We start from the raw sequence: 20,472 nt of genomic DNA, 5'->3' as shown, positions 1-20,472 counted from the left end.
TCCTGTGCTCAAGCTACTCCTAGTGTCAGAAACCATTTCCTGTTTCCTGCAAGATGTAAGACTCTCATCTACATCTCCAGCATCATGTCTGCCTGCACACCAACATACTCCTAGCCATGATGATAATGAACTGAACCTCTGAAACTCTAAACGAGCCACCCCAATTAAATGGTTTTCCTTTATAAGAGTTTCTGTGGCCATGGTGTCTCTTCACAGCAACAGAAACCCTAAGACAGACAGAATTGGTGCCAGGAACTGGGGTGTTGCTGTGATAGGCAATGCTGACCATGCTTTTGTTTGAAGGAATACAGACTTTGGGACTGTAGATTAGAAAAGCAGTTGAACACCCGGTCAGTGATTTAGAGTGCCAGCTGCTCTTGCAGAAGACGTGGGTTTGGGTCCCAGTGCCCCCACATGGTGTCTTACAACTTCCTGTAACTCTTGGCTCAGGGGATCCAATGCTCTCTTCTGGATTCCGTGAGGACTGCACACACATGGTGCACATACGCATGCAGGCGAATGCTCACACACATAAATAAAAAATATAAAAAATAAAGTACTAGTCTACTTTTGTGGGTCCAAGATCTCTCTGATCTGCAACTCACAGGAGGTAGTACAACCTGAATGGCTGGTGGAAGCAGCTTTGGATAAGTATTTCCACAGCCTTCAGGCAATCAGACTAGCTGAGAGGCAACAGGGAATATCATAATGTCAAAATGCATTCAGTCCAACTTCAAAAGTCCTCATAGTCCATCATAGTCTCAGCCTTATTTAAAAGTCTAAAGTTCAAAGTCTCTTCTGAGATTCATATACTCTCTTAACTGTAATTCTCTGTAAAATAAAAATAAAAAAGCAGATCACATACTTCCAACATATAATGGCACAGGATATACATGACCATTCCAAAACACAGGAAAGGGAGCATAGTGAGGAAATATTGGACCAAAGCAAGACCGAAAACCAACAGGGCAAACTCCAAACCTATATCTCCATGTCGGATGTCAAAACATTCTTCAGATCTCCAGCTCCTTTTGTCTTTGTTGACTGCAATACATTTCTTTCTCTTGGGCTGGTTCCACTCCCTATTAGCCATTTTCCTCGCAGGTATCCCACGACTCTGGCATCTCTAACATCTTGGATTCTTCAAGGCAATCCAGGCTTCAACTTCACAGCTTCATGCAATGACCTCTCCAGGCCTCCATTCAGAGACACCCCTAACACATTCCTGGCCATGATGATTGTGGTAGTATTGTGTTCCCCGAAATATTGTGCATCCTAATAAACTTATCTGGGGTCAGAGACAGAACAGCCACACATTAAACATAGAGGATAGGCAGTGGTAGCACACGCCTTTAATCCCAGCACTTGGGAGGCAGAGCTAGGCAGAAATCCATGTGTTCAAGGATACAGCCAAGCATGGTGACTCACGCCTTTAATCCCAGAAAGCGAGCCTTTAATACCAGGGAGTGATGGTAGAAGGCAGAAGGGTTTATAAGGGGTGAGGATCAGAAACTAGAAGCATCTGGCCTGGTTAAGCACTCAGGCTTTTGAGCAGCAGTTCAGCTGAGACCCATTCTGGATGAGGACTCAAAGGCCTTCAGTCTGAGGAAACAAGACCAGCTGAGGATCTAGCGAGGTGAGGTAGCTGTGGCTTGTTCTGGTTCTCTGATCTTCCAGTTCACCCCAATACCTGGCTCAGGTTTGATTTTATTAATAAGAACTTTTAAGATTCCTGCTACAGATGATAATGGACTAAACCTCTGAACCTGTAAGCCAGCCCTAATTAAATGTTTTCCTTTATAAGAGTTGTTGTGGTCATGGTGTCTCTTCACAGCAATAGAAACCCTACGACACCAAATGACTGTAGCTTGTTATGGTGACCAAAAACAAAGCAAAGCACACCTGTCCAGCACAGAGCTTTCTTCTGTGCCAGCTCTGTATTATAATCCATCAGACTGAAGTCATGGCTTTCAGCCTCATCCCACTAAGTATCTTTCAAGTCTGATTACATGGAATCTTTACTCAGTTATTTGTTTTTCAAAACCTCACTAGCCAACCACAAAGTTAATGTAACAATCATTTATTTTCTGCAATTGGAGCTTACTCTTTTCATTTATGGGGGCCTGAGGTTGTGCCCTCATGACCTTTCATAGGCTGGTATTCAACCCCCGGAGACCCAAGTGATCCTCCTCCTTTAGTCTTCCAAATAGCTGGGGGTACAAGTATATGCCACCACACCCAGCTGTTGCCTTCCTCCTCTTCCTCCTCCTCCTCTTCCTCCCCCTCCTCCCCTTTCTCCTCCTTCTCCTCCTCCTCCTCCTCCTCCTCCTCCTCCTCCTCCTCCTCCTCCCAGTCTTTGCTGACTGCACCTCTCAGAGAGAGGCCAATCACAATGACTCTGCTTAGGAGAAAGAAAATGCCTTGGCTCTAACAAGGTGGGAATAACTGACCCATGGATCCAGAGTTCATCCACAGGTCTTCGTCTGGGAGACCATTTCTTTGCTGTGGTTTTATCTGTCTGCTGGCTTTGATCTCAGGTAGATTTTCTGTTATTCTTTGCATTTAAACAGAGTTTCCATCCAGGAACATAATTTGTTCGAAGCTGCACAGATTGAAAGTGGCCGCACTGGGCTTTGAACCCAGGTGGCTCTGTCCGACTCCAGCGCTGTGCTTTCGCCTCAGTTGTTAAACAGGCCCCTCATTAGTTCCCAGAGATGGGTTTTACATCGAGGAAACATTCTGCTTTAGGTTTCATGGTGAACAAAGTACCAGAAGCCACATTGCTTTCTCCTTCCAATGATGCCAACTTCTGCTGCCCATAAGCATGCAATAAATGAAATGACCACAAGGTGGCGAATTTGCACTGTCTCCAGAATGCGAGCTCCAGACTTAGTTCCTTGGCCTATGATCCTGCGGAGATGAGTTTAGTGGGCCATTTGTATTTAGTTGTCCGATTGAAGGCTTTAAAACTTGTAGAGAAAGGGTCTAGCCAAAGTAGGTGTGATTCCATGAGCATAGCAAGTAGTTTGTGGACAAAACTAATCTCCTCAACTAGGCCGCAGTTCGTGATAAACAGTACCATTTGGCCACTTCATTCTGAGTCTCTTCTCAGCCCAGTTTCCCCGAATAGTTCTGTGAGTCTGGTCTAGAGAGGAGAGTAGGTTAGGAGCTTGGGTGTCCCCTCAACAGCTCTTCTGCCCCGCAGCCTCGTTGTGCCATGGAGTGAGGGTTAAGGCAAGAGGGGGAGTCCACCCACAGGGCCCAGGGGTGGGTCCAGGGGTGGGAGGGAGGGATGCGGTCAGCTTTTCAAGGATCTGAACAGATAAATGTGTCTGTCTTACAGTCCTCATGCTCTGAGGGACAGTGAACCTGCCGGGCATGTGGGGATGGGGGGTAAATCATGTTTCTCAGGTTATAATGCACACCAGACTAATCCCAGAGAGAAACTCATTCGCTATATTCAAGGATCCCAAAGTCTAGGAGGACATAAATGTATCGAGGAAAATGTTATTTCATGTAGCAGCATCAAGGTGTGCTGAAATATGGAGGCTTGCTCAGGCCTGGTTGGTAGAAATCCTGACATGGACTGGGTGGCGGCGGCGGCGGCGCGGCGGCTTGGGAGGCAGAGCCAAGTGGATCTCTGTGAGTTCGAGGCCAGCCTGGTCTACAGAGCAAGTTCCAGGACAGGCACCAAAACTACATAGAGAAACCCTGTCTGGAAAAACCAAAAAAAGAAAGAAAGAAAAGAAATCCTGACGTGATTTGGTTCCTGGATGTCCTTGTGTGATTGAACTTTTATTGACTACAAAGAAGGATGGGGGCTGGAGAGATGGTTCAGCTCTTGCAGAAGACCTGAGTTCACTTCCCGGCATCCACATCAAATGGGTCATAACTGTCTGTCTCTCTAACTCCAGGGGATCCAAAGCCCTCTGCTGGACTCTATGGGCACTGCACTCACGGGTGTACACCCCACAACACACAAGAAAAACCAAGTCCTAGCAAAACAAGACAAAACCCAAGGGTACATTTTAGGAGTCTGTTGTTGCTGTAATGGAATATGTGATGCTGGGTAACGTATAAAGAAAAGAGGTTTATTCAGTTAACAGTTACAGAGGGTTGAGAACACGGCACTGGCCACTGCCTGGTGCTGGCGAGGGCCACGTGGTGGGTGGTGTTTAGGTGGCAGAAGAAGGTGTAGGAAGTTCCACATGGTGAGACAGGAAGGAGATGAGAATGAGTTGAGGCAGCCAGACTCTCCCTGAGGCAATGTCGCCCCCCCAGGACAGCACCCTCCGAGTCTCGGTGCTCTCCACTGGGCCTTGGCTTTTAGAGGCTCTGCCGTGTCCACCCGAAGCTTCCCGCACACAACCCCAATGTAGTAGATGATGTCCATGTCCATTACATAGAGCTGCCATGGCCGAGGGAGGCCATGTGTAAGGCACAGGGCTGTGGGCTCAGCACGGGCAAGTGTGAGTCTTCCTAATTCCCTGGTCCTCTGTGGTGTTCCCAAACAGCTCAAGGCTCTAATACAGAATAAGTGACATGAATTTCAAACTCTCCCCAAAGGTTGGAATTGTGGGGAAGAACCAGGGAGACCAAGTTTAGTTGGAACCAGTAGCTCAGGTCCAAAGTGTTGACTGCCTAAACCCAAGGCTGGAGCTGGGGTTGGGGCGCAAAGACTGTTCTCTTGTGATGAGGCCTTCAAGGTCAGTTAAACACCTTCTTGATGTGTGTCCTCAAGTGGCTAGGGGCAGTTGTATGGACTCAAGTGGGGTTAATAAAAACATTGCACTCAGGACTGAGAAAACGAGCCACCTCCACCTGGAAGGTGATGTGGGAAGGGTACCTTGGATGGTACAGGGCTTGAGGCTACCTCCCGGAAGTGGCTGAGGACAGACAAGGCTAGCATGGAGAAGGGAGGTGTGTCACAGCCGGACTCCACCTTCCCCTCACTTCCCCTGGTTACCAGCTGAGAAAGGCTTTGCCTCTGAGGAGCCCAGGGGCAGTTCCAGGATGCATCATTTTGTATTCTGCTTAAGGACACAGCATTTGGATTTTTCAACTATGGAGCCATCTACTTCATGGATTATTTAGTTCTGATTAGTGGATAGTTACACTATCACTGGCCTATGGCTGTAGGGTGGCCCTCGGCACAGGGGTCTGGACAGAGCCCAAAGTTCTGGAATAGGGTATCAGTTAAGGGCTACACATAAAGAGAGAAATGGAGGGCCTGAGGAGCTCAGGTACCACCCCAGAGCTCCCCTGGCTCCAGGAGGCTCCTCCAGCCCACAGAACCAGCAAGGCTCCACAGAGTGCATTCGGCTCTCTGTTCTCTCTCCCGTCCCAGCGCTTTCCAGGGTCAAGAGAAGGAGAAGGAACAACATTGCAGATTTGATCCACTCAGGCCTGGTGCACAAGTGTGGTGCAGTCCAGGGTCTCCACAGATCCCCAGGCTGCTCCGAGCTCGGCACTGCCCACTTGTCCTGAGTTGGAATGAGGTTGTCGAAGGCCTGTATCCCATCCCAGGTGCTGAGGTAGCTAATGCCTTACTTAAGCTCATGCCAACCAAACCGCAAGGGAAGCCTTTTCCCTCTGTTCTCCTGGGGGTGCCGCTGTGTGGCTGACTTTTGTTCTCTGGAAAGCAGAACCTGATACCTAATTGTCTGGGCATCTCCTGTGGACAGACATACGGTGGGGGAGGGGCTTACTCACCAGATGGTTCTCCAAAGGGCTCCCTGCTTCCTCAAGTGGTACCAGTATGCCAACATTAGATCCAGTCTTCACCTAGCAGCTGAGGCAGGTCAGTGTGGAACAGGGAGCACCAAGGGATGGTCCACGAAGACTACTAGGTACTCTGGAGGGCTTTGAGAAACCATCACTTCCAAAGCATGCAGTCTCACCTGGAGGAGGTGATGGAAGTGACTGATTAATCTGTAGATAACCTGTGACCCCAGAGTCTGTGTGCTTTCCTGCCAGGCTCAGTAACCATATATATTATACCCCGACCACCCTGGGACATTGGAGGATGAGTGATGGTTGACTTCATTGTCTAAGAACAACCTCAGAGAGACAGCCAGTGGTGTTTCTAAAGAGGGTTGATTAAGAAGGGAGACCCCCCTGGAATGTGGGTGGCACTGTCCCATCTGGGGGCCTGGACTGAATGAATAATGTAGACTCAGGATGGCCTTCACTTCACTCGGACTCTTGACAGTGGATGAGATGTTACCGCTGCTGCCCCATGCTCCTGCTTGTCAGGTTCCAACCCCCTAAAATAGCAGTGCCATTGACAGTGTCATGGATGACAGTCTGGCTCAGCTCCAGCTAGACTCTGACCAGGAAACAGAAGGGTTGCTACTTAAAATCAGCATTCCTCAGGAACCTTGTAAAGTGGGTTTCTCTCTGCTGGGAAAACTCATGACTTTCTTATTTGCCCTACAATCCCCTACTAGGGCATCCAGTTCCCTGTTAATGCAGACAAGCCTCCAACAGATCAGATCCCCACGTTAGCTCCCAGGCTGTTCCAGTTAACTCACGTCCTCCCTCTGCAACATGACACGCCTCCCCCCTACACTCCCCCCCCTGCCCCCACTCTGCCCATAACTGCCCATTCTTGCTCTTCTTGCTGCCCTAAGAGGTAGCCATGGCAGTTTTGAATTCCCCCAAATAAACCTTTCTTTATACCCATGGAGCTGTCTAGTCTGGGGTCCCCGGCCCACTTGCACTGCTGCCATGCCTTCCTGTCGTGATGGAGTGTACCCCTTAAACCTGTTCTGTCATAGCTCATGGCCACAGCCCGTCAGAGCAGGTATGGGAGCAGTGCATTGTGCTTGATAACAACTTGTTGTTTTCTTTGGCAATTTCAAGGGCTAGGTTGGGGGTCCCCTTTGAACCTGGGACCAGGCACGGTTTTGGAGGTGCCTCTGGAGCCTGTTGTGAGCCCCTGTTGCATGGTGTGTAGACCAACACGCAATCCAGGCAGTGCCTTTGTCTCATAGACAGCAAAGCGTCTCTGGCGTCCGGCTCAGAGTGTAGGGAGGGGTGTAGCAGGGGTCTGACGAGGAAGCCGTGGCAGCTCTGCCCATGATACGTGAGTTCTGCCTCTAAGGAAAGGGACCAACCTGGGCCAACGCTGTTCCTCACTGTGCCGATGAAATATGATGGAAATATTTCTTACATCCTTAAAGACTAAAACTTTTGCTGGACCTTACAGCCAGCCTTAATAATACACCTTGAGGTCACTTAGGACTGTTGTCCTACTGTGTGCTCAACCTGTTTATTAATCTGCCTTTAAGAGAACAGTGTACCTACCAGCCTTGGATTTGCCGTGTAATCAGCTTTTACAACCCAAGCTAGTGCACACCTGCAGTCTTAAGTTATGTCCTCTCCCAGGCCCCCGACACAGACAACGCATGCGTATCATTTGCTGAAAGCAGCAAATCTACAAGTTGGAAGCAAGCAGTTACGGACCCAGGTCGGTAAACGATGGTGCTTGTGGTATCCTTTGCTCTCTAGATCAGTTGGGGTCAGTGACGTAATCCATAGTAAAATTTTGTTACATCTCTAAAGTGTCCCACATCTGTCCCCATGTGATATGTCTGTGCTGTTCGATAAAAACAGAGCAAAGACCTGTGTCAGGGAGGGAGACACATGGACAGAAGCATGGAGGAGAGAATTCAAACCTGGACTCGCTTAGATGATTTGGGGGCGAGGTGTGCTTTTATTTCTCTCCGTAATTCCGCACTAATTCATTATTGTGACTCAGAATCAATCACTAATTCATTTGATCCACACATTCCGGTGCCCCGTGTGAGGAACACGTGAGGAATGTGTGGGAACGTTAGTGCATCCTACCCAGTGTGCAGGTAGGACGGCCTGAATTCATAGGAGAATATTGGGAAGATTCCTCATCGGGGATGTGAATTTTGCGCTGTCATACTCACCAGAAGTGAGCCTGGGCATCTCCTAAAAGCTCCCACCTGTCTGCCCATGGTGATGGAGAGGTCCGGGGTAAGGGGAATTTGGATGTCTCCAGTTGGCCAGTCGGTCCATCTCAGGAGCCAGGGTCCTAGCTCTGAAAGCTCTCCCAACCCTGCCCTGCCCCCGCCCACCCAGCTAACACCTTTCCCATCTCCTCTTTCTTTGTCAAGTTCAGTTTGGAACTACACCAACTGCAGTCCCCAGGAAGGACTCTGGCTGGCCCTCTCACTTTAATTTTCAAACAGGAATTCCCTGTCCCCAACAGCTCGTGCTGGGGCACAGCAGTTAACCCCCCCGACTCAGGGGCTCAGGACAGAGTTCTGCACACAGCAGCCGCTCAGTGCTCCTGGAAAGGGCCCTGAAGCCAGAATGCCAACAGCTGGCCAGTGGTGTTTGAGGACAGTGGTCTCCTCACCCTGGTTTTACCTTCAGTGTTTTCAAGTGCCGGATGTTCTGTTAACTGTGGTCAATCATGGCCCAAAAATATGAGGTGGAAGATTCCAGAAATAAACACTATCTTAGCTGGTAGGCCACTTTAAGATCATAATCAAATCTTGCAGCTTTCTGCTCCGTCCTTCAGGGACATGAATGACCCTTGTGTGCAGTGTTTCCATGCTGTATGCTCTGCCCTTCCGTTACTAGTCCTTGTTTTAGTTATCAGACCAGCCCTTGCGGTGTTGTGCCAGTACCTCTTATTTTACTTAGTAATGACCCTGCAGTGTACAGTGCTGATGTCTGATACACCAAGGAGAAGCTGAAAGTGCTTCGTTTAAGTGAAAGAGGAGATGTCCTGGTTTGAGTCTCTAATGCTATGGTAAATACCATGCCCCAACGCAACTCAGGGAGCGAAGCAACGATTTTACCTCACAGGTTACAGGTCATCATCGAGGGAAGCCAAGGCCGACACCTGGAGGCAGGAAGGTGAAGCAGAAGCTGTGGAGGTATGGTGGGCTCACGCCCATAGCTTGCTTGATTGATTACCTTCCTCATACAACCCAGGCCTACTGCCTACGGATGGCGCCTCTGACAGGGGGCTGGACTCCCTGCATTGACCAGCAATTAAGAAAATGCCTCTTTGACATGGCCACAGGGCAGTCTGATGAAGGCAACTCTACTGTGTGGTTCCAGGAGGCGCCAGGCTTGAGTTAACAGCGGAAGCTAACTATGACAGGCGCGTTTTAGGTTGACTCGTGTTGTTGAAATCAAACCCAGGGTCTCACATGTGCCAACAGGAGCTCTCCTACTGAGCTCCACCCCCAGTTTTAGACACCACAGTAAAGAAATGATGCCATGTCGAGGTTGGTAATGTACAGTGAGGTGTGTTTGGTCTTTTATTGTACCCGGTTTTTTAAGTTAAACTTAACTTCAGGCTTGTCTGCAGAGGAACGACATGGTTCATACAGGCTCAGGATTGTCCTCAACCTCAGGCCTTCATGGTGGCAGAGTGCTCATGGGTGAGGAGCAAACATCGTGCCTTGTACCTTCACAGATTTGGGGAGGTTTTAAACAAAGATGACCTCTGAGAACACATCTCATCAGACATTCAAAATGGCCACATCACAGAGCAAATCCTGTAGTAATTTGAGGCCAGTGAACCATCCAGCTAGGTACTGAAGTTGACACTGGAGACAGGCTGCCTCTTGGGTTTGCAACACGTGAGTTGCCCTGGGCCTGTCTAGGAAGGACCCGTGCTGGGTGGAATGTTCAGCTGTTACCAGCTTGAAACTTGCCATTTTCCTTTTCGTCACTCAAACGCTTTTTCAATTGACAGAAGTGAGTTGTACATATTCATGTGGTACAGTGTGATATTTCCATACATGGGTACCATGCATACTAATCAGACGGGCTAATTATCATATCCATTACCCCAAACATTAACTATTTCCTCGTGATGAAAACATTCAAAACACCCTATTTAAAACACACAGCAAGTTAATTATTCTTACATAAAGGTTCCTTTGAACAGGGAGTAAACCCTGTAGCCCGTTCTAACGGGAGTCTAGGTGAGCAGGACAGGCCCTTCGGTGGATCAAGTGTGAGAAAGTGTGTGGTGTGCAGAGTGTGTGGAAGGGCCAAGTGAGTCTAGAACTTGGAGCATGAGTGTCCAGCACCCCCTGCTGTCAGCCACAGTGAGGAAGGTCCACTGGGATGAAGCAGGGCTCCTTCTCTAGACTGCTTTACACGGGCTCCTCGCTTGGGAGGCCCTGTTGGTACCAAACCAGGACCAAGCAGGCTTTGGGGCCCCTGGGAGGTGGAGCCTGTCTTCTGCTGTCCCTGCTCTGGCATGTGACTGTCGATGGGGGCTCCCCTACTCTGGTCTATTGGTCTCCGGCTTCGGGTTAGGGTTACTACGCCGTTTTCCTCTCTAATGAGGGAAAGGAAAAGGCAGGGTGGCGGATGCATGGTTCCAGACCTCAGCAGAAAGTGGCCATCTACCTACTGGGGAGTGTGACAGTAAGTGCCCTGGGCACCCTTGGATGCAGTCCTCAGTGTGCTCAGGAGCTCACTGGAGAGGCAGCTTGGAGCTACCGAGAGGAAGCCTGGCTGTGACAGAGAGGACCACAGCATCATCCTGTGGTTCACACCAGCAGAAGAGACTTGCTGTGTGTCCTTGCAAATGTGAGCAGAGCCAATGTCAGGAAACGGTCTGTGGAAGTGAAGGGGTGTGGCTCCAGGTTCCTAGTCTAGGGACTTCTCGCCTTGGGCAGCAAGACTGGAGGACAGACGCAGCTGCAGCTGACTGACTCAGCTACACTCAGTAAGACGCAGGTCACCAGCCCCAGGGCCCTCCCTTCCGGCGCTTCGCCTCCATCACCCAGTTCCCAGAGACACAATCAGGTGTGCTCTGCAGTTACAGGTATCTTCCAGAAGCAGCAGCAGACCCACCCAGCCCCTCCGCAGGGGCTCTCAGAGCTGAGGGCCCCAAGGCATCTTGAACAGCTTCTTCTTTGGGACCCCCCTGTCAACCTCCACCTGCCTGCTCCCACCAAGCTGCTGCAGTGGGACGTGGGGAGCATTAGCCTCCAGGCCTGGCCGCCTGGCTTCTAGAAACAGCAACAGCCCCACGCCTTCCACAGAGACTGTTGACAGGTATTTGTGAGACACCCATTTTCTCTCCCACACATTAGTGCCCATTTATTTAGGACAAGGCAAACATTTCATTGTTCTCTGGCTTAACTAGAGAGAAAAGAGCCCAGGAGTCTAGAATTTTGGTAACTTCAAATATATTTTATTACTTTCTTTTTCATCTTAGAAAGAACATGAAACCTGCATGCAGCTCGTGGCTCTCAGCATGTACAGAGCAGAGAAACAGCCGTACGGTGCGGTAGGGCACCCTGAGGGTGGTATGTACACAGGAGTGGGTTCAGGATCATCCGAACCCCCAAAGAGGACTGCGCTGTTTGCATCTGCCTAGAGGGGGAGTGTGCTTTCTGTTGGGGTGAGGGAAAGAAACAAAGCTTTGAAATTCTCCCCTTGCCGATAGGATGTGTCGCTCCAGCTGTGTGTTGTGCATTTATTCCCGAATCTTTCCCCCTTAGGTTATTTTCCACAGTGCCTGGAACTTCCCGGGCTTTGGAAGCATCATCTACCAAAGCAGCGGACTTTTCAGAAACCCTCAGGTTGGAAGGAAGACCCAGCTCCTCTAACGATCGATCGCTTGCCTGGCTGTGAACTGGGCTGGGGGCTGGGAAGAAGCTTATCCTGGTAACTAGACTGAGTTTCTCGAGGTACAGATGTTGAAGGACCTGCTCCCAATTGCCCTGCAACAGGGGCCGCTGTGGAGTCCCACTGAAACCCTGACCAGTCCTAAGTCCAGGAGAGTCCAGGGCAGCTGTGCCGAGGCGCCAGGACCTCTGAGCGGAAGCTTCGCAAGCCTGGACCAGAGCAATGGTGCAATGAAATGCCTCAACCAAGCTCATTGTTCCTTCCAGACGCTTATAAAGCTCAGATGTGTAGTGACATATGGACAAATACAAACCCCTTATTTTAAAAAGGAAAGGCTTGAGTTGTCCCACCCCCATCCCCCCTTTCGGCAAAAAGCCACTGGAAATGAAGTCTGGAGTGCAGGAGAGCTGGGTCTCACATCTGGAAGCCTTTCACACACAGCTATAAAATGTAAAAACTGACCCTGGTAAGAAGAGCTTCATAGCAATATATAATTTGTCGTATGCTTGTGAGAAAGAAAGGGCTTTTATTTTAATCTGCGAAGTCCTCTGCTGAAGTCTCTCAACTGGCCTGGAGTTTTTCTTCCCGAGATCAGTCCTCCTATTCTTCGTAGACTCTGGGAAGAAAGGACACGGTTGTCAGTGGCTCAGGACGCCGTGCAGGTCACTTATAGCTGCTGCTTAGTGGCTTCATCTGTGGACCCCCTTCCAGGCTGGGGCCCGGAGAGGGGAGGTGGCTCTGAGGATGGGATTGAACTAACGCAAAAGTTCACACAAGGATGGGTGTGCTCCCTCACACCTGAAATCCTAGCTCCGGGCAGTACTACCCACTCAGCTCACTGCTCCTTTTTCCTTGATCCTGATTTCCAAGTAAGATGCCCTAATTATGCGTTGAAATAAACTGCCTGGGGACTGGAGAGATGGCATCCAAGACCCGTCATTGCTCAGAGGACCCAAGTTCAGTTTCTTGCACCCTATCAGACAGTTTGCAAAAACCTGTAACTCCAGCTCCAGGGGATCCAGGGCCCACTTCTGACCGTCTCAGGAACTGCACTTACAAGGCATCCAGGCAGTCAGGTAGACAGACACATACATATAAATAATACAGAAATGCAATGAAATGCTCAATAGAGCCGCCTCATGACAGTCAGAGATTCTGGTCTCTAAGGGGCTCTGAGCTCACTTACTGGTGCCATGGACCAGGGGCCCGGCCATGCAGCCTTCTCTGTCCTCCACCCTGAGCTACTGAGCATGTATGTTCGCTCTCCCTCTGACTTGGAGCAGTTCTTTTACCTCCATCTATATTCACTAAGTCACTTTTAATCCTTTACCAGGGAAGGGGAGAAAGGGAAAGGGCGGGCATGGCAGTTTCCTATTCTGGGACGCCTCCGTGTCCCAAGAAATGGATGAATCCAGAACTCAGGCCTGTAATCATGTAATCCCGACACTTGGGAGGTGGTGGGATTAGGATTCATGGTTCAAAGTCATCCTTTGCTTTGAGTTTGAGTCGATATTAGCCTGGGCTATGTGAGACCTTGTCTTAACAGATATACACACAAGCAAATCGCGCCCACACCTCCCCCACCCCCCAAAAGGGCCAGACTCTTGATATAGTAAATTGTCAGAGGACTAGCAGCAGAGAGCTCTGTAGCCTTCATGAGAGCAATCTACAAAAGAACAGTGAGGCTGTGTGTGTGTGTGTGTGTGTGTGTGTGTGTGTGTGTGTGTGTGTGTGTGTGTGTGCAGGATCCCCACAGGTGCCTCCTCTTCAAAGACATGGCCCAGGTGGAGGAAGAAATGCAGTGGGGGGAAGGTCTGTTGTCTCCAGTCATCTGGGCAAGACTTCCCAACCCTCCAGAAGCTAAACCTGCAGCCATTTTGCTTTTGATGACACAGGCCTGGGAGGGGGGGGGGGATGGGGGAGGGAGGGGGGCAGGCTCTGCTTTCGCCATGTGAACTGCATGCTCTGGCCAGAAAGAGGGCTTCACTCCCATCAGATACGTAGGGAACAGTCGCTCACCTCACCACTTTCTATTTCAGGCAACTGCCGATGAGGCAGTTTTGGAGGGAGCAAGAAAGGATTCAGGTGCAGAAGCTGAACAGGGGTGCCAGCTCTGAGAGAGCTGGTCACAAGGCTGGGGCTGGGGGAGCACGTGCTAGGAAAGGCAGCACCAAGGACCCGAACACCCCACAGGGTCCTGGCTTCTTGCCCTGACTTTTCCAGGTGCTGTGGAAGTCACACCCTGTCCCCATCTGGTTCCCCTGTCTTAGGGCAAGGGGCTGGGGTCCTCGGAAGTCACCCAAGTGTGTGTCTTTCCCCAGCTTTGCTTTGCAGGTAAAGGTATAAGAGAACAAGCCGTGGGTGTTTGAGCAACACATGGTACGAAGGAGCTGGGAAGTAGCCTGTCCTTCCATGGCCAGACCTGGAGACCCCAAGATTAGAACTAAGAAGCCCCCTTCTGATGGAGAGACTGCCCAGCTAGCAGAGGTGTTTGACCCAAGGCGCTGATCATTTTAACTGCTGCTCCTTTGGGTAAAGTGGCTCTGATTGGAAGGGGCTGAACTCAAGCAGCTTCGAGAACCTGCCTGAGAAGGTGCCGGAGAAAAACAGGGCACTGGGCACCTTGGTGCTCACCCGGCCATTTTCAGCTTATGTGACTTCCATAAAAAGAGCAATAAAGACCGTAGTGTGTAAGTTAGGGGCCGGAGGGATGGCTCAACAGTTAAAGGCATTGGTCCTTGCAGAGAACCTGACACCCACATGGAGGCCCACGGCCATCAGTAACTGCAGCGTCAGGGGATCTGATGAGTCTGTTTTGGAATCCTTGGGCATCAGTCACGCAGGGGGCACATAAACATACATGCAGGCTTAGTACTGGTACACACAAGATTAAAAACAAGTCTTTATAGAAATGTTCACAAAGGACTAGAATAGGAAAGTTCGAATAAGCAGATCTTAGTTCACAAAAGGATACAGCTGCAGTGCTCACAGCTGTCCAGAGAGCAGTAGCCTCCTTGGTTAGGTGGTGGGTTCCTCATCAGCAGTAGGTGGAAACAGTGTCAGAGTGTCTACTTTTGTGGGTGTCTCACATGTGATGAGCCTAGTAGACGATATGGTGTGTGGGTCCCTTCCTGCCCTGAAAGCCACAGCCAATAGCCAAGCCCTTCTGGGTGGGCGGGAGAAGGGTGCGGTGGGCAGAGGGAGGTGGGTGGGCGGGAGGGGGTGGGGAGGTGAGAAGAGATGTTGTACCTGCGCTTCTCATTCCAGGCATTGTACCATTTGATGAAGCGTTTGGTGCTCTGCAGCTTAGGGTGCAGACAGTGCTCCTGGCCCCGGTACCGGGACATACTCTTGGTGGTGATGCTGAAACAGGGCAGAATGGGTACAGGTTTCAACGTCTGAATAACTGTCTGCAGGACTGGGAGGCTCGGTCCCTCCCTCAAGTCTCAAGTGCTCAACCCCAGGTCAGCCTTTTCATGTTTTGTGTCTCAGTCTCCATGATGGGGTTAGCCTATATGGAGTGAGTTTCACTTTTCCCTTGGGAATTCCTACCCCAGTCAGCACCCAGTGATCTGTGATCTCCAGCATAGGCTCCCTTGGGGACCAATAACCAGGCGGTGCTTCCAGAGGTGCAGAGGTAGACAGAACCACTGCTAGAAGGTGCGCATGCCAAGCACCATCCTTGGATTTGAGGAACTCTATCAAGGGGCCGAGTCATACCCTGCGCATACCATAGTCTCTGGTCCTTAACCCCAGCACCTGAACCCTCCACAGTTGTCCCTGGACTGGGCATTTGCTGATACTGGAGCAAGGGCCTTGTTGGCCTGTTAGCCCAGTTTTATGCTTGAGTGTGAGGTTGCAGTTATTTCATTTGGGGGCAGAAAAATAAGACCTTCCTTCTCTGGGCCTCTCTTAGCCAAAACTCCAACTCCACGGAGGCCTAGCTGTGCAGGGGAGAAGCAGGGCCGGGTACAGAGACAGTCAGCTGAGTCTGAATCCCCGTAAGCTGCTGACTGCTTAACAGATACAGTATAAGGACCTACCTCACAGGGTTTTAGAAGGAGCTAAAGGTATAACACTTGCACAGTGCTCAGCCCTGGTAGGCGTCCAGTGACCACTGTTATTACTAATTAGTCAGGAAAGACGAGGCAGCCAGGGGGAAGTCACACTTCATGTGTGAGCTCAGTCCTGGATGGCCTGAGGTACCTTTCTCAGCCAGGATGACCAGGGGGATGGTGGGAGTTACAGGAAACTTCTGGGAGGGGGAGATGGTCAAGAATGAGAGTCCACTTGGAACATGTAAAGTGGAGACCCGACTTCCTAAGGGGTCACAGATGGGTAGGGAGGTCAGCTTGTTCCCTACCTGGTCCCCAAGGTGAAGAGTCAGGGCTTATAGGTCAAATTCTAGAAGGGGGCAGGGTTGCTGTGAATGCAATCTCCCAATCTAGGGACAGAAAACAGACTCTTGCCAGCAGAATGGGGACAGGATACTGCTTCCGGAGCCTGTTCTTCCTCATCCAAGACCAGGGATGGACATTTGATAATGCCAGGTAATTGGATCGCGCTTCTCTGGAGACAGGTGGATCCTTGCAGGCTCCAAGCGTGGGGCCCTCCCTCTACCCCTCTGCCATCCTGCAGAATTACCTCCTGTATTTCCTCCACACCCACAATGCTACTGTTGCCCCAGTGGCCAACTCCAGTAAAAAGCCCTTTCTCCATAGGCTAGAGTGCAGACTGAGCATCCCACTTCTGAAAGTCAGGGAGGGCACGAAAGAGTTCATTCCACTCCCCCACCCCTCTACCAGAGCTGCTCAGAATCCTGGGGTTATGCAAATCAGCAGCAGGATACAGAGTCTGGGATTCAAGGCCTAATAACTATCAGAAATTCTGGGTCACAGCAACTCTGGGGGTGCCAATGGTTTGGATGAGAACTCCATGGACATATGACACAAATTGCTCTTCAAGAACATGGACTTGAGCTGGCAAGATGGCTCAGTAGGTAAGTGCCCCTGCTGCCAAGCCTGGAGCTGAGTTTGGTTCCCGGGACACACCTGATGGAAGGGGTGAACCCCCTGCATGTCACCCTCTGATCCCCACAACGTGCCATGGCCCCAACTCCCTCCCCAGTAACAAATACATATTTTTAAAAAAAGGAATCCAGGCTTTTCCATATCCTGACTCCACCGACCCACACCCCCAGCAGTGGTCTCTGGGTGACTCAGGGTGAGCTAGAGAACTCTCCTTCAGCTTTTGAGGCTGAAAACCTGTTTTTGGCAAAAAGTGTGGTCCCCTGTCTCATGAACGGGACAGGAGTCTTGGGGCTGTCAAGGATGGGGTGGAGAGGGAGGCCTTGGAGAGGTGCTGGTCTCATGAGGCCCCTGCAAGTTTTCCCAAGGCTGCATGACACCTTCCCGTGGACTGGCTTGGCTAGAGTTTCTCTCTTTACCCAGAGTTTAGTCAAGGAGAGAACGAGCCTGGCTAGGGCAGAGAAAGTCCCTTTGAGTCGCTCTTGCACCCTGCACTATTTTATTCCTGGAGGTCTGAGAGACAACTCGAAATATTCTCTAACATTTTTGAACCCCCAAACTAGAAATTCTGAGGTGCTGTGTCGTCTGCCACAGCTCTTCGAACCCTGAGCCAGCCCACACCTAAAAGGGTAGTTTTCCTTTATCGGACCTGCAAGACAAGGGGCGGTGTAAGGAGGTTAATTTGGAAGCTCATGACTCGGGTCAGCTCAGGCCCCATTCCCGAACTTGCCCGGGTGGAGGTTTGAGGTGCCCGGTGGGGGTGTGCCCTTCCTTCACAGACACTGCCTGAAGGCCTCTGGGCCGGCAAGGGCAGCCGGTGGAAGGCACTTGCCCAGACTGTGAATGAAGTGTGTCCTGTTTCTGGGGGAGGGGAAGAGGGGCCAATGGTCCATGGCAAATATTTGGGAGCTGTTTTGCCAAGGGCTGCCTTCCTGGCCAAGAGTGCATTGAGGGGAAACGGCCGCGCTGGCTTCAAGTGGTTAATTGGGAAGGCTGAGGCGCAAGGAAACTCAGTGTTCTCTCTCTGCCCCAGTTTTAAAGACTTTGCCGACATCCCCACCAAACAGCTGCGGTGGTGGCATGGCACATTAACCCCAGGAGAGCACTTTCTCCAACACTGTTCACACTCACGGACCCACAAGGAACCCGGCTGCCGGAGAAGGAAGAGACAGGGGCATTCTCACAATGAAAGCCCCGGGAGCCCCAAACTGTCCACCCCTGTGGCCAAAACCCTGACTGAAAAGCGGCTCTGAAAGGAAAGTTGAGACTAAAGACAAGGGTCTGTTACTTCTCTCTTCAGGAAGAGGAAGGCAGCGCTGGGTGTGTGTCCCGAATGGATCTGGTGTAGATGTTCTAAGTGGGCGACCCAGAACCACTAGCCCACAGTAACACCCCAGCCTGCCCGTTGGGATCCTAACAAGGACAGGCTCAGAGGGACCGGCCAGAGACCCCCTTTCCAGACTGTCAGGCAATGTCCCGAGGACTTGCCAGACGATTATAAACTGCTCCCCAGGACCTTGGTAAAAGTGGAAAGGCGAATCAACCCGATCCAGCCCCAGGTTGTGCCCGGCCACGGGACATACCCCCTCAGAACTCACATAACCATCTTCTCCTCGCAGTGCGGGTACTTTGGCTTCATTTCCAGCTTCTTCACGTCGCTGTAGCGGATCTTGGGCCCCTTCCGGGAACACTTACACTTGGACCCTGCGGGAGAGCACGGCCAGGCTGCTGAGTCGCCAGAGGGGTCTCCGGCTCAGTGACCGCCCAAGGTGCCCGCCCGGGATCCCCGGGGTTCCAGGATACTTAGGTGGTGCTCGGGCTCCCTAGAAGGGGACAGGTCGGCGACAGAGGGCCCTCGCGACACTCACCGTCCACGCGCGAGGCGCACAGCGCCAGGAGCAGCAGGAGCAGCGCGGCCGCCAGGAGCCTCATGCTGGCCGGAGGGGCGCGGTGGGGAGCAGGGACGCGAGAAGGGAGCCGGCCTGTGCGTGCCGCGGCCGGGGGATGCCGCGCGGTTCGGTTCTCTGCTTAGAGCACGCCTCCCTGCTCGGCTCACTCCAGATGCGCCCGTCGGTGGGAGCTCCTGCCGTCTGTCTGGTGCTGCGCGCTGCGCTTGGCGCTGGGTGCTGCGATCTCCCCACAACCTCCCTCCGCCCACCCTGGCCTCTTTTAAATTCGCTCCTGCCCTCTCCGAGAGCGAGCTCATTAATATGCAGAACCACTCGGTGACTCACTGAGATTTCTCAATGTGGTGGGGGGAGGAGATCTCCCAGCCCGCCCTGCCGCCCGCTCCAGACCCATCGCGATCACAGCGGCACACACTCGGAGCCACGCGCACACGCACACACTCACATCCGCTACCCTCTCGCTCGCCTTCACGCACTTGCACACCCAGACATCGGTGCCACTGCCCTGTCTTGGAGAGGCCAGGCGGGTGCGCAGCTTGCGGAAGGGTGCTGGTTTTCTGTTTCCTGTGGATGCTTCTCAGGCCACACAGGTTTACTGTCCCAAGCCACCGAGAGTCCCAGGTCTGGCTAAGAGCCTAGAGTCTTCCAACAGGTGCCAAGAGAGAGTGCCAGCAGGCCTGGCCTGGGGTGTGGGTCACTGTTGGGCCAGCAGCTCAAGGCCAGGTGTAGTTAGGGGCTTGTCACAGGTTGTATAAGCTTTTGATCATTGGGTCACTGGGTGCGGCAGTGGGGGTGAAGAAGGGAGGGGACTACACACTCCTACAAGGGGTCTATGGCTTGGTGTCCATGTGTGGCTGCCCAGGGGCTGTGGAAAACCCGGGGTACTCGTCACATACATTATAAGAGTCTCCAAAGCCAGGTGGAGCCAGCTATGACCATGGTAACTGGATGAAGGCTCTCCCACCTCGTGTACATTGCAGTAGATGGTGGATGAAATTCTACCCTGCCCCACTGTTCATTAGCATGTGACTTTACATTAAAAGTCTTTTTATTTTCTATCTGTAAAACTGTAGGTTGTCATAGTGCCCATCAAACACACCCATGAGAAGTACATAAGATCACACCAAGCAGTTAGCAGAATGTGCTCGGGCACTGTTACTTCATGACATTGTTAGGAACGTATTTTGTGTTTCACTTTGAGTGGGACAGCTTTCCTTCAAATTGGTACTCTTAAATTGTTCATTGGCCAGTACAGAAACGGGCAGAGGGAGGAAGAGACCTTCCACCCAAGGCTCTACAGCCAGGAAGCAGTCACTAAGCCAGCAGGGTCTCTGGAGATGTGGCTGCCGAGGGGGCTGCTCTACTGTCTTCAGGCCCCTTCATTCTGGTGAAGGGCTGCTTTGAGAGACCCAGAGACAAGGTCCGTGTATCTTAGGCTCATGGAGGCCTGGCCTTGGCTCCCAGGCAAGAGCTTGCTCCCTGCAGTGTTAGGCAGCAGCCCCCAGGAGTGCAAGTATCCCTGGGTGTAGCTAGAGTTTTCCTGCCTGGCCCACAGTCAGGACAAATCTCTCTCACCTGCCAGTCCCACAGCCACTCAGACCCAACCAAGCAAACACAGACTTATATTGCTTACAAACTGTATGGCCGTGGCAGGCTTCTTGCTAACTGTTCTTACAGCTTAAATTAATCCATTTCCATTAATCTATACCTTGCCACATGGCTCGTGGCTTACCGGCATCTTCACATGCTGTTTGTCATTGTGGCGGCTGGCATTGTCTCTCTGCCTCAGCCTTCCACTTCCCAGCTTTATTCTCCTCCTTGTCCCGCCTACACTTCCTGCCTAGCCAATGGCCAATCAGTGTTTTATTTATTGACTAATCAGCAACACATTTGCC

General features: G+C 51.4%; 1 protein-coding gene across 1 annotated transcript; it reads right to left on the bottom strand.

Moving 5' to 3' along the window:
* Positions 1-12,110: 12,110 nt before the first annotated feature.
* Cxcl14 (C-X-C motif chemokine ligand 14) lies at positions 12,111-18,842 on the bottom strand. Its single transcript, XM_052728853.1, has 4 exons — positions 18,539-18,842; positions 18,269-18,374; positions 14,893-15,006; positions 12,111-12,259 (listed from the first exon to the last, which is right to left on the bottom strand). Exons 1-4 carry the CDS (start codon positions 18,600-18,602, stop codon positions 12,244-12,246), a joined length of 300 nt encoding a protein of 99 aa, XP_052584813.1. The 5' UTR covers positions 18,603-18,842; the 3' UTR covers positions 12,111-12,243.
* Between the last annotated feature and the right edge of the window lie 1,630 nt (positions 18,843-20,472).

The sequence above is a fragment of the Peromyscus californicus genome, unplaced genomic scaffold, assembly GCF_007827085.1.
Source record: "Peromyscus californicus insignis strain IS unplaced genomic scaffold, ASM782708v3 Scaffold_8__1_contigs__length_139910024, whole genome shotgun sequence".
Lineage (NCBI taxonomy): Eukaryota > Metazoa > Chordata > Mammalia > Rodentia > Cricetidae > Peromyscus > Peromyscus californicus.
The sequence above is the reverse complement of the archived record's forward strand: the minus strand, read 5'-3'. Positions and strand labels throughout refer to the sequence as shown.

Bases quoted from the DNA above. Each gene is read 5' to 3' on its own strand.
- Cxcl14 (XM_052728853.1), bottom strand. From the start codon at position 18,602: ATGAGGCTCCTGGCGGCCGCGCTGCTCCTGCTGCTCCTGGCGCTGTGC. The intron at 18,375-18,538 runs GTGAGTGTCGCG...GCTCTCCCGCAG, and splicing joins GTGCGCCTCGCGCGTGGACG to GGTCCAAGTGTAAGTGTTCC. The intron at 15,007-18,268 runs GTGAGTTCTGAG...GCCCTGTTTCAG, and splicing joins TGCGAGGAGAAGATGGTTAT to CATCACCACCAAGAGTATGT.